The sequence below is a fragment of the Podarcis vaucheri genome, assembly GCF_965113315.1.
Source record: "Podarcis vaucheri genome assembly, chromosome: 5".
Classification (NCBI taxonomy): domain Eukaryota; kingdom Metazoa; phylum Chordata; class Lepidosauria; order Squamata; family Lacertidae; genus Podarcis; species Podarcis vaucheri.
Genome location: NC_138763.1, coordinates 66,091,245 through 66,103,621, shown reverse-complemented (window position 1 = coordinate 66,103,621; position 12,377 = coordinate 66,091,245). Strand labels below are relative to the sequence as shown.

General features: G+C 43.8%; 1 protein-coding gene across 3 annotated transcripts in view; it reads left to right on the top strand.

The window, feature by feature from the left end:
- TBC1D12 (TBC1 domain family member 12) overlaps window positions 1-9,876 on the top strand; it is a 49,291-nt gene extending 39,415 nt beyond the window's left edge. For 2 of the 3 annotated variants that reach the window (XM_082222059.1, XM_082222061.1), the window contains 5 exons: window positions 1,827-1,898; window positions 5,164-5,292; window positions 5,903-6,012; window positions 6,811-7,069; window positions 8,202-9,876. In XM_082222059.1, the coding sequence (XP_082078185.1) occupies window positions 1,827-1,898; window positions 5,164-5,292; window positions 5,903-6,012; window positions 6,811-7,069; window positions 8,202-8,270 (639 nt within the window). In that variant the 3' untranslated portion in view covers window positions 8,271-9,876. Of the gene's footprint in view, window positions 1-1,826; window positions 1,899-5,163; window positions 5,293-5,902; window positions 6,013-6,810; window positions 7,070-8,201 lie in introns of those variants that run through there. The other variant, XM_082222060.1, reaches the window with a different exon arrangement.
- The last annotated feature ends 2,501 nt before the right edge of the window (window positions 9,877-12,377 follow it).

Below are 12,377 nucleotides of genomic sequence, written 5' to 3'. Positions count from 1 at the left end.
AAAACATGAAAAAATGGCATCTTACTATACTTACAAAACAGATTTCAGAGAACTGTTTGATAGTATATCAAATAACTAAACAAATGGTGTAGTATAAGGGGAAAAAATATACTCACCCGCCTCCCTTTTCGAATATATGTCAGACCTCTGCATATGTTTTAATAGAAAAACGATAGTGCCTGCCCCTTTTAACATTTGTGGACTTGGAATTTTGGTATTGGCATTCCAGTCTATAATGCCATGTAAGAAGAAGCCCCTATACAAAGTTATTTATATAGTTCCATCTCTGTGTATGCTGTTACAGTGTAACAAGCAAAATAGCAGGTCCCTTGACCCAAAGAAGCTTTTAATCCCCAGAGTTAAAATAGGATCTGTTTACTCAAGAGACTTGAGTGGTCTTCCTCTTTTGTTTCTGGTGAAACTGAAAGTGCATTCCAACTAGACAGAATAAAAAAACCCCAGAGAGCTGTCTATTGCAGAGTTAGTTTGCCTTGCTCAAGCCTCACCTGAAACTTTGTGTCTAGATAGTTTCCCTTCTTTATTTGATTAGCCAGTTTGCATTCCTAAATGAACAGCCTGCAAACCCGAAAGTTAATTTTCAGCTCCAATATGAGTTACTAAATGATGAAATAACAAATGTTCAGGTGTGAGGCTTTCTGTTTTGTTTAGTTAACCTCACCCCTGCTGCTACTAAATTGCAAAACAGTTTCTGTAATTTTCATTTATATGATAACCTAATGCAGCGTCGCCAACCTTTCTGAGCTGCAGTGGCTGCTGTCGGGGGTTTGGCATAATGGCTGCCACATTTTAAAGCACAGAAGAAAGGACAGGCTCTCAATGTGGTGCTGTCAGGCCCCCCCCCTCATCAGCCACCTCATGGGGGGGGGATGCAAATATCAACCACTGCTGCAGTTGCTTACGAGAAGCTATTTGTATCTCTATTCAGAACGGATGAGAGGGTATGTGTCAAATCCTGGCATCCAGGGAAATGTAGACATGTTTAAGGGAGTGTGTTCAGTTTAGGGGAAGCTGAGTCAGTGCAAGCAGGAGCTGAGCAGGAAGAGCAAACAGTGTCTCATGGATATTTGAGTGGATAAGTTACTGAGACACATTGTGGGTACTGTAGGAGGTACAGGTGGGCACACTATCAGTGGGCAACATGTTGGTGACCTCTGACCTAATGTCTCCACTAAAAAAGGAGGAGGAGGAGGAGGAGGAGGAAACTATTAACAACCAAGAATCTGTCTGAAATTACTTTTTCACAATCTGGGACAGGATGATAGTGGTGGAAGAAAATACACAATTTGTTGTATGCAAGGCTTTCTCCGCATCAAAAAACGCTTGCTGGATCACAAGTGTTGTGAATTCAGAGTTACATTTTGTCGCACTGAAACAGCTCTTGGCAGTACGTATAGTCCAGAGAACATTAGGAGAAAACAATGCACTTTGTCTGTACAGTTTGGGGTGACTGCCAGCGTTCCTAAGTGTTGACACTTTAGCTCACTGTCCCTTGTTTGCTTGGAGGTAGTACAATAGAATGGAGAAAGTGTGCACTCGCTTGCACATGTGTTCATAGGTAATAGGTAGAGGTGTTTTTTTAGTCTTTTGGAGCTGTTACAGTTCCATGCAGTCAGGAACAAATGGACTTGTAGAAAATTCAGTGCTGCTGTCACACATATATAGCCAAGCTTCTGGGCATGCCTAACTTTGTATAGATTGAATATATTGTGACCCAGTGGAAATAGTCTTCTGAATTCAAAATAAAGCTAGAAAAACAAAATAAATGTTAACATATACGTTTCTTTTTTCCGTTGTTTTCACTTCAGGGTGGCCCTTATCATGATCTTTTGCACAGTGTCCTGGGAGCATATACATGTTACAGACCAGATGTAGGCTATGTAAGTATCCTTACAACATTGCCATTCTTCACATTATAATGACGTTTCATACAAATATTAGCTTGATGTTTAAAGGAATAGTTTTTGCTGAGTAAACTATCTCAATTTAGCTTGCCTGTGTAGCACCAATAGAAGAGGTTGGTCTGTCTCTCATATTTGTGCGTGTGTGTGTGTGTGTGCGCGCACACACACACACACACATACATTTACATATAATGTCTCCATAGATACTGCAAAACACTTACGATAGTTTTTTTAATACATACATACATACATACATACATACATACATACATACATACATAACTTCTTTTTGACTCCCTACCCCTCCTTTCCTGGTGTTTATTTTATTACTTCTTTTTATTAGCTGTTTTAAAACACATATGTTTTTATTATCTAAACCCAATACCATTAATTCTTTTAATAATCCATTGCTTATATTTCAAATCCTGCCCGCAACTTCATGTATGGGTGATAGTTTTATAGATAATCCAGTTGCTCTGTTGCATTTAGAGGAGTGGTGGGATACCACCAGCCAATGAGCCTAATTGGATCTGGCAGGGGTCCTACTCTGGCTCACAGGATCATGTTCCTCAGTACACGCCCGCCTGCCCCACACCTGACATCAGATGTGGTGTTGCAGTGAAGGAACAACCGGGAGCTTGAAGTACACTTCCAGTATCTCTTTGACAAGGAGGTATTGTTGATAGCATTGCTTAGCTGATTGGCGCTTTGAAGTTGTATATTTACAGTTATGGTTTAAATTCAAACTGCATCAGCAAAGGGATGTTTTCCCTCTACTGACCAACTGTGTGGACAGCTTTGCTGGTACACAGAGAATGAATGTCTGTTTGCAGATGTGGTTTGGATTCAAACTGCACCAGCAAATGGGCAAAGCAGAGCTCTCTGCCGGTACCAGTTAGCTGCTTGGTTCTGATGACAAGCCCCTTTGATGTTACCTGACATAGTAATGTAGCCTGTTGTGGATGGGGAAGCTACGAATCTGTCCTGGAGCTGAAAATGTTTCCCAGCCCTGGTCTAGAGGTAATGGCTCAACTGTAGCCTGCAGAGATGAGTCTGTAAATCCTGTTGACATGTGATTGGGACTTCCCAGTAATTGTGCACCAGATTCTACTACAGTGGTGCCTCGCAAGACGAAATTAATTCGTTCCACAATTCTCTTCGTCTTGCGGTTTTTTCGTATTGCGATGCACGGTTTCCCATAGGAATGCATTGAAAATCAATTAATGCGTTCCTAGGGAAACCACCTTCAGGCCAGGTCCGGGGACAGTCTGTCCCCGGACCTCTTCTGAAGGCTGGGGGGGGGCAAGGGCTTTTCTTCCCACCCCCAGCATTTTAAAAAACCCTGGGACAGCGGAGGACTTCTCCGCTGTCCGGGGCGATTTAAAAGCCCCTGGGAAGGCAGGCAGGGGGGACAAAGACTTTCGCCCCCTGCCCGCCTTCAGAAGGTGTTCACGCCCCCCGCCCCACTTCGGAACAGCTTTCCGAAGTGGGGCAGATGGGGCAGGTGTCCCCGCCCCCCCCGCCCCACTTCGGAACAGCTTTCCGAAGTGGGGCGGCGGGGCCAGGTGTCCCCGCCCCCCCTCCCCACTTCGGAAGAGCTTTCCGAAGTGGGGCGGCGGGGCCAGGTGTCCCCGCCCCCCCGGCCCACTTCGGAACAGCTTTCTGAAGTGGGGTGGCGGGGCCAGGTGTTTCCGCCCCCCCTCCCCACTTCGGAACAGCTTTCCGAAGTGGGGCGGCGGGGCCAGGTGTCCCCGCCCCCCCTCCCCACTTCCGAAGAGCTTTCCGAAGTGGGGCGGCGGGGCCAGGTGTCCCCGCCCCCCTCCCCACTTCCGAAGAGCTTTCCGAAGTGGGGCGGCGGGGCCAGGTGTCCCCGCCCCACTTCGGAAGAGCTTTCCAAAGTGGGGCGGCGGGGCCAGGTGTCCCCGCCCCTCCTCCCCACTTCGGAAAGCTGTTCCGAAGTGGGGCGGCGGGGCCAGGTGTCCCCGCCCCCCCGCCCCACTTCGGAACAGCTTTCCGAAGTGGGGCGGCGGGGCCAGGTGTCCCCGCCCCCCCCCCCCGCCCCACTTCGGAACAGCTTTCCGAAGTGGGGCGGCGGGGCCAGGTGTTCCCGCCCCCCCCGCCCTACTTCGGAACAGCTTTCCGAAGTGGGGCGGCGGGGCCAGGTGTCCCCGCCCCCCCTCCCCACTTCGGAACAGCTTTCCGAAGTGGGGCAGCGGGGCCAGGTGTCCCCGCCCCCCCTCCCCACTTCGGAACAGCTTTCCGAAGTGGGGCGGCGGGGCCAGGTGTTCCCGCCCCCCGCCCCACTTCGGAACAGCGTTTTAAAATGCTGGGGGTGGGGAGCGAAGCGCTGCCGACCCCCAGCATTTTAAAATCTCCCCGTGTCCCGGGGAGGTTTTAAAATGCTGGGGGTCGGCAGCGCTTCGCTCCCGACCCCCAGCATTTTAAAATCTTCCCAGGACACGGGGAGATTTTAAAATGCTGGGGGTCGGCAGCGAACGCTTCGCTCCCGCCCGCCCGCATTTTAAGATCGCCCGGGGCAGGCGGGGGGAAGGCAGGCGGGGGGGAGCAAAGACTTTTGCCCCCCGCCGGCCTTCAGAAGAGGTCCTCTTCTGAAGGCCGGCTGTGGGCGAAAGTCTTTGCTCCTGACCGCCAGCATTTCCCTATGGGCTTTCGTCTTGCGATGCAAGCCCATAGGGAAATTCGTCTTGCGAAGCGCCTCCAAAACAGAAAACCCTTTCGTCTTGCGGGTTTTCCGTCTTGCGAGGCATTCGTCTTGCGGGGTACCACTGTATAGATTTTCCTTCCCTATGGCATTAGCTCCTAGAAAAGCAAGGGGAGAAAATCCCTGAATGTAGATGATTCATGTGTTGGCTTTACCACCTTATATTTGTCTGGTAACCACCTGCCAATTCTTCCTACTGAAGCTATTAAAAAAATACATTAGCAGCCTTACTCCAGGATGCTGTAGACTCTACCCATACATCCATGAGTGGAAACTTCAGTGATTGAAGCAGGTCTAAGTTGCCCTAATCACGTTACTGCCTTGAGCATTTGAATGATAACTCATTAAGTACTGAATTTAGCATTTCTGTAACAAGTTAGCCTTTTTTTTTTGGTCAAAACTGTAAATAAATTTGGTTACGTTCTAGCCTTTACTAATACTGTAGCTTACAGATCACTACCTTAATATAAAAATGAGACAGTTTACTTAATGCACTTTCACTGCTTTTGTTTTTTGAAGGTCCAGGGAATGTCCTTCATTGCTGCAGTCCTTATTCTCAATCTGGAAGAGGCAGATGCGTTCATTGCCTTTGCAAACCTCCTGAACAAGCCATGCCAATTGGCCTTTTTCCGTGTGGATCACAGCATGGTATATACAAGTTCCAGTGTCTCGTAACTTACTATTTCACTTAAACCATTTTGTGACAACTAGAATCTTTTTAACAGGCAGGAAATGGGTGTCAGTCTACACCCAGTAGAATTTCTGCTTTCCTAAAGAACAGTGCTTTGCATTCATACTTGCCACTAGCAGGGGTACTTGTGTCTCTGGAATGAAATCGGAAACTATTTCTTTTGTTAAAATTTACCACCCCTTTTCAGAATTCTGTTCTTGTAGCTTCCTCTCCTATAATTCATTTTCTGGAAACAATGGGCTAATGACTACCCTACAGCCAATTTCTTGCTTTTGCCAGGATGGAAAGATAGCAATGAAAAAGTGACTAGCTCATTTTTTTGTTGTCTACACTGTAAGTGTAGTTGGCCAAATTTGTTGCTGAAGAAGTACAGATACTACAGTTGTCATAGCAACTGCACTGGAAGTTTTACTATTTAAATGATGTACGCTGCATTTTCTTCACTAAAACCAGCAGAATATGTCCTGTAGACAGGGGTATAGCTTCCTTGAAGGCTTCATTAGTTATGGCACCCTGTGCGCCCCCCCCCCTGACTTTTATTAGTTTTTTCTCTTTTTTTCTTTACAGATGCTGAAGTACTTTGCAGCATTTGAAGTATTTTTTGAGGAAAACCTCCCCAAATTGTTTCACCATTTTAAATCCTACAAACTTACCCCTGACATATACTTGATAGACTGGTAAGTTGGAATATTGATTGAATAGGTTCTGTTTTGCTTTCTGTGTTAAGTGGATAAACTTGCAGCTGAAGTTTGATAATACAGATAATGGGCACTCTGTAGAAATTTCTCCATTCTGTGTGGTTGAGGGGGGCGGGGTGAGCAGTTGTTGGGGCAAGTTGGGAACACAATTCCCATCTAGCTGTGATTGTCGGTGTCTAAACTTACACAAGTGAATGTCTGCTCATGCAGTATAGCTTTCCCACCCCTCCTTCTCTCTTGCAGCTTCTTGTACCATTCTCCCTCCACCAGGAAAAGCTTGGTACGGGGGACTGCAGTGGATTGGGAGGGGGGAGATCAGGGAAAATTTGCAGAGTCAGCTTGTGTGAGTGGGATACCTATCAGTGTGTCTTTCCCAGATCCAAAGTATTAATGGACTTCTAAATAAAATACCCTCCTGCCAACCTAGCAGTTCCAAAGCACGTCAAAGTGCAAGTAGATCAATAGGTACCGCTCTGGCAGGAAGGTAAATGGCATTTCCGTGCGCTGCTCTGGTTCGCCAGAAGCGGCTTAGTCATGCTGGCCACATGACCTGGAAGCAGTACGCCGGCTCCCTCGGCCAATAAAGCGAGATGAGCGCCGCAACCCCAGAGTCGGTCACAACTGGACCTAACGGTCAGGAGTCCCTTTACATTTACCTAAATAAAATACCACTGACAGTGAAGGAGCTCAAAGTTCACAGCACAAAATTGATGGCATGTAGTTTGTCCTCATGTTCCTGATACTTCTGATTTCCAAAAAAAACCCCCCACCCCTCAGGATCTTCACCCTGTACAGCAAGTCACTACCCCTTGATCTGGCCTGTCGCGTCTGGGATGTCTTTTGTAGAGACGGAGAAGAATTTTTGTTCAGAACTGGATTAGGAATTCTTCGGCTATATGAAGATATCCTCCTGCAGATGGACTTCATTCATATAGCACAGTTTCTAACAAAGCTACCTGAAGACATCACGTCGGAGAAGCTCTTTACTTGTATTACATCTATTCAGATGCAGAATAGTAACAAAAAATGGGCTCAGGTAAGTGTTCATTTTTATTATAAATGAATTGGGTCACGTTAACTGTTGATTTTCTGCCCTCAAAAACACATTGCCTAGGACAGCTTAGCGAGAATAAACACAGTAAACAATTAAAATATATGAACATGCTTTCTCTCTCTCTCCATACACACATAAAATAATATTAAACCATCAGCAGAAATACAGTAAGCACACAGCTTACATGGGGAATAGGCTCTGGGGTTCTGTTTGCAAAGGCAAAATCACATAAAATCAGGAATGCCCCTGGAACAGGACCCCTCCCAACCTCTATCTGTCCAAAGCTGGCGTGCTGAGTAGGCCTTGCCCCCCACGCATGATCTCGGGATCCTTGCGGGGTCTTACCAGAGGCTGGTAAGCAAGGCAGAGGGCTTAAAAATCTTCCACCTTGCTTAGCAGGTTCTGGGAAGGTCTCATGAGGGCCCTGGTGTGTTCCTGCAAGATGTGCTGTGTCTGCATGGGGAGGCAGTACAACTTGCCTACCTGTCATTTTCAGGAGGGCGTGGGGCATGCTGTCATGATGCTACTTCATGGGTGGTGTACTGAACTCTTATTAAATGGGAAATACCTTTAGCTACACTTCCTTAAACTCAAAGCATTTATATTTTAACCCTATGGCAAACTACTACACAGCTACAGTGTGCAGCAATATTTCTGTTGTAAATTCTTGACGCCACAGTCGTCATCTAAGGCCCTTCTTTGTGTGCCTCCTGCTCTACAAGAGTCCCAAAAGAGCAGGTGGTGTAAAATGAGCAGTGTATCTTTCCATATTAAACCCTTCTGTAGGCTAAAATGGAAAATTAGCTGTGTTGTTTTAACTTGTGGATAACCCTTGTTGACTGGAGAGCAGAAAGAAGGGCTTCATGTGATTCTAAGGCAGACCATTTTCAAGAGTCATGGTGCTTTTTCATTCCCTGTTTTCTATTAATCACTTGGGGATTGACACTTTGTATGTTGGGTTACTCGGGGGGAAAGAGATGGAGTGGGAATGAAATAATCTTCAGTGATAATGATGGATGCAACGAACCTGCAACGAGGTATCAGTATTGATAAAAGTTAATGAGAGATTGAATAGTGTCTGATTTTTAACACTTACCTAAAAATCAATTTGCAGGTGTTTGCATCATTAATGAAGGATAGCAAAGAAGGAGACAAGAACCATAGTCCAGCACTAAAAAGTTAATTTCAAGTTTATTGGAAATAATAAAGAAACCACTTGCTTGTTAAAGGATTTTAAACATCTTATCAATGAAAACCACTAAGAAGAAACAGCTTGGGAAGACCTAAGGAAGAGACAGTATTTGACTGAGTACAGTGGTGGAATTTGATGAAATGTTCACCCTGTTGCCAGTATTAAAGAGCTTTTTGTGGGAGGAGCCCTTTTCACAGGAAGCAAAACAATAAAAACTTATGAAACTGAGAAAGTGGCTAATGCATATTTAATATTTAAAGTTGAATGCAATAAAAATTTGTAATAACTTTTGTTGGTACTTTAAATTTTTAGGGATACCTTTTTTATGATGATCACAAAGGCACTTTTGGGAGGAAAGCAGGCGTTTAAAAAGTAAGGCCCAAAAACTGCTACCTGAACCAAACATTTTGGTACAAATACCTCCAAAATTAACCAGTGAAATTCTTAGGACCAAATAAGTTTTTTTGCTTTGGTATACATGCCAGATAATAGGAGGCTTTATATATGTCTTGCTAAACTCCTTTTAAACTGCAGCTTCACTCTTTGGTTAAATGAATGTACGTAAGGTGGAACAGAGTATGCTGCGTCAAGTTTTGCCGCAAAGTCATGGGCAAAAAGTCTTTTGGCCTAAAGATGGCAGTGGTTAAGAGAACTATTTTAACTGTGTGCTTGTATAAGCAACTGATGGGTTTCTGGAATTTTGCTTCCTGAAGTACTTGGTAGGTAGCTTGCTTACATTACAGAAAAATTGGATTCCTATTCCACGAAAATCAGATCAGTTCTTGATTTATTTTTTAAATCAAAGTGACTTATACTTGATGATAAACACTAGTATAATGAATAAGCTAGTGACAAATGCTTTTGCACATTTTAAGCAATGTTAATGTGAAAGTTTGAGTCCCTGTATATTAAAACCTTTCTCACTTAAATGCAAAATGGAATAGTTTTGAATTGCAGTGTGTACAATAATTAATACCCTAAATCCATACTGTCAGTCACATCTAACATCAGCACTGTACTGTAAATGTGATCTATGGAAGCTCTTAAACTTCCTTCACACTCCAAAACATTTTAAAAATGACATTTGAACTGGAGGGAGATGGAAAGGATACCTCTTAAAATCTGAGCAGCTAATGCTTGTTCTTTCTAAATCCATTTTGATAGTATTAATGTAAATAAAAATGCATTATGATTTTTTTTGTACCTGTTCCCTGTACGTGGAAATGAAGTGGAAATTTATCATTGCATTAAAAAATTGAAAGAAAAGAGAGACTACTTCAGCTGTCAAGTGTTAAAAGAAGTTGCAGAACCGGTTTTAAAGATTTGGGTTACAGTATGTTGGAATATTTATGTATCGTTATCAGATTTAAAACTACACTTTATATTACTTACAACATACAATTTGAAGTTAAAATGTCTTTCTTTTCTTATGTATTTACTTACTTGGTTCCCGTGTATGTCCTCTGTTTGGGTTCTCTTGTACAGTTTTCTTACTTTTCAAGTATACACATGTATATAAATTGTAAATAGAAGGTATTTTGCCTTCATTCAAGACCACTAGTAACTATTCCTATGTAAATAAAACTTGTAAGCAGAATGAGTGATGTCTCTTCATTTAATTCTCCCGCTCAGATGCAAAGCTATATTGAAAACTTCTGAATCTTCAGTAGCTTCTACAGATTTATATTTCAGACATCATGACCCCATCTATAATGGAAGCTGGGATTCTAAGGGGTGACATTTTAAAGTCTACAAATAGAGTTCTCGGTAAAAGGTTATGATTGGTTGAAACCTCACAGGGAATTACAATCCTTCTCACAAACATTAACTCAGTTTGGAACAAGTCTGTGCAAAACTATTTTTTCTTAAACAGAGTGGCTAAGCAGCTGCCCTGTGCCAGGGAATGTCTTGGCAGAGAAGCAGAACCCAGAGAAGCAGAGCTCAGACATAAACCGTAGGGTTTTTTTTACCCATCCCTGTTTCATATGCAAATACCTGTCCCATTTAGTTCCTAAATGTCGTAGTTTGGTACAAACCTAAGGCAGCTGCCTAACAGCACCAAATGTAAAGTATAATTTTTAAAAATCAGGATAGATGTATAGCATCATTACAAATGAACAGATTTTTTCAGGATTCCTCACACAGACTAAGAAAGAATACTGATTTCTGCGTTTTTTTATCCCATGGTTATCGGAGTCTGGATGCCTTGACAAGGGATACACTGAGAATGCTGGCACCATGATTTGGGGTTCTTGAATAAGGCAAGCCTCAGTGTAGAAGACATGGGGTATGCAATAAAAACATTTTTTCATAGATTTTCTATGATGTTTTATGTAAATGGAGTGGTTCTGTTGAAAGGCCCTTTTGCTGCTGTGGGGACTGCAGCAAATGCCTTTAGAGCCGGAACTGAGGTCAGCATTCCGAGAGATAAGTTATTTGATAAGTACACCCATTGCACGAGTGAGTTGCATGAGACGAGCCAGGTCTGATAGGTGTAAGACTTGTGAATTAATTCCAAAGCAGTGTTCTTGTGAAAACTTAGGCCACAGACTCCCCTGAAGCAGGCTGAGGCTTAAAACAGTGATAGGTACCTGAGCAGAACAATTTAAAGAATTTTTTTCCATTTGTTGCCATCTGCATTTAGAAACCACCTTTCTGCTATGTGATGCTGGGTTGAAGTAATACGTAATTGCATTCTGAAGAATACTTTGACATGTCCCTTTCTGGCTAAACCTCTCTTAAATGTTTAGCATGTACTTTTTCAAGATATTGGCACGGAGAGCTGAGCTGGCTGAGCTGCATCAAACCTACGTACTTGCTTATAGCAGTTTTTGCTAGTCTTAGAAAATGCCAGGCAAGTAATTTGCTATAATTGTTTTAAAGCTTAAAACTGTTGCTATAGAATATATTCATGACTGCATAGGATCCATGCGAGTGCCTCACCCTCTGCTATTTTGTACCCCCTTCTATGGGAAAAAAGGAAGCACTCAAGATCTTTGGTTAAATGAAATTCGTGTTTTAAAACCCCATGTGCAAATCTTTGGGTTTCTAATGCGTGTGAGATATTGTACCTGGGCCAATCAGGCTATAGTAGGCAGGCTATAGGTCTGGACAAATGTAGGTAAACACTAGATTGGACAGCACTGCTATCTCCTAAAATAAGCTTTGCTTTGTTCCTTGATAATGTGCAACTCCACAATCGCAACCGTTTTCTGTCCCCTTCAGATGCAGCCACTGAAAGTATTGGCGCTAGTCTCCTCATTGTCCCATTTATTGGCAGGTGGGGGAAGTCAGAGGCACAAAAATGAAGACTGCCACAATTTGAGAATGCTTAATAGTGGACAATCTCTGGTGGGGTAGGAGGCGTTAAACCTCATCTTTTCCTAACCTTTTTTTGTTTAGGCATCTTAAAGCTTGTCCCTACAAAAACAAAGCCTTTGTGCGGGGGTGATGCGGATACACCTCCATCCTCAGTCTGGCTCTTGTCTAGCAGATTCAGAATCATAGAATCATAGAGTTGGAAGAGACCACAAGGGCCATCGAGTCCAACCCCCTGCCAAGCAGGAAACACCATCAGAGCACTCCTGACATATGGTTGTCAAGCCTCTGCTTAAAGACCTCCAAAATAGGAGACTCCACCACACTCCTTGGCAGCAAATTCCACTGTCGAACAGCTCTTACTGTCAGGAAGTTCTTTCTAATGTTTAGGTGGAATCTTCTTTCTTGTAGTTTGGATCCACTGCTCCGTGTCCGCTTCTCTGGAGCAGCAGAAAACAACCTTTCTCCCTCCTCTATGTGACATCCTTTTATATATTTGAACATGGCTATCATATCACCCCTTAACCTCCTCTTCTCCAGGCTAAACATGCCCAGCTCCCTTAGCCGTTCCTCATAAGGCATCGTTTCCAGGCCTTTGACCATTTTGGTTGCCCTCCTCTGGACACGTTCCAGTTTGTCAATGTCCTTCTTGAACTGTGGTGCCCAGAACTGGACACAGTACTCTAGGTGAGGTCTGACCAGAGCAGAATACAGTGGCACTATTACTTCCCTTGATCTAGATGCTATACTCCTATTGATGCAGCCCATCAACTGTTGTCA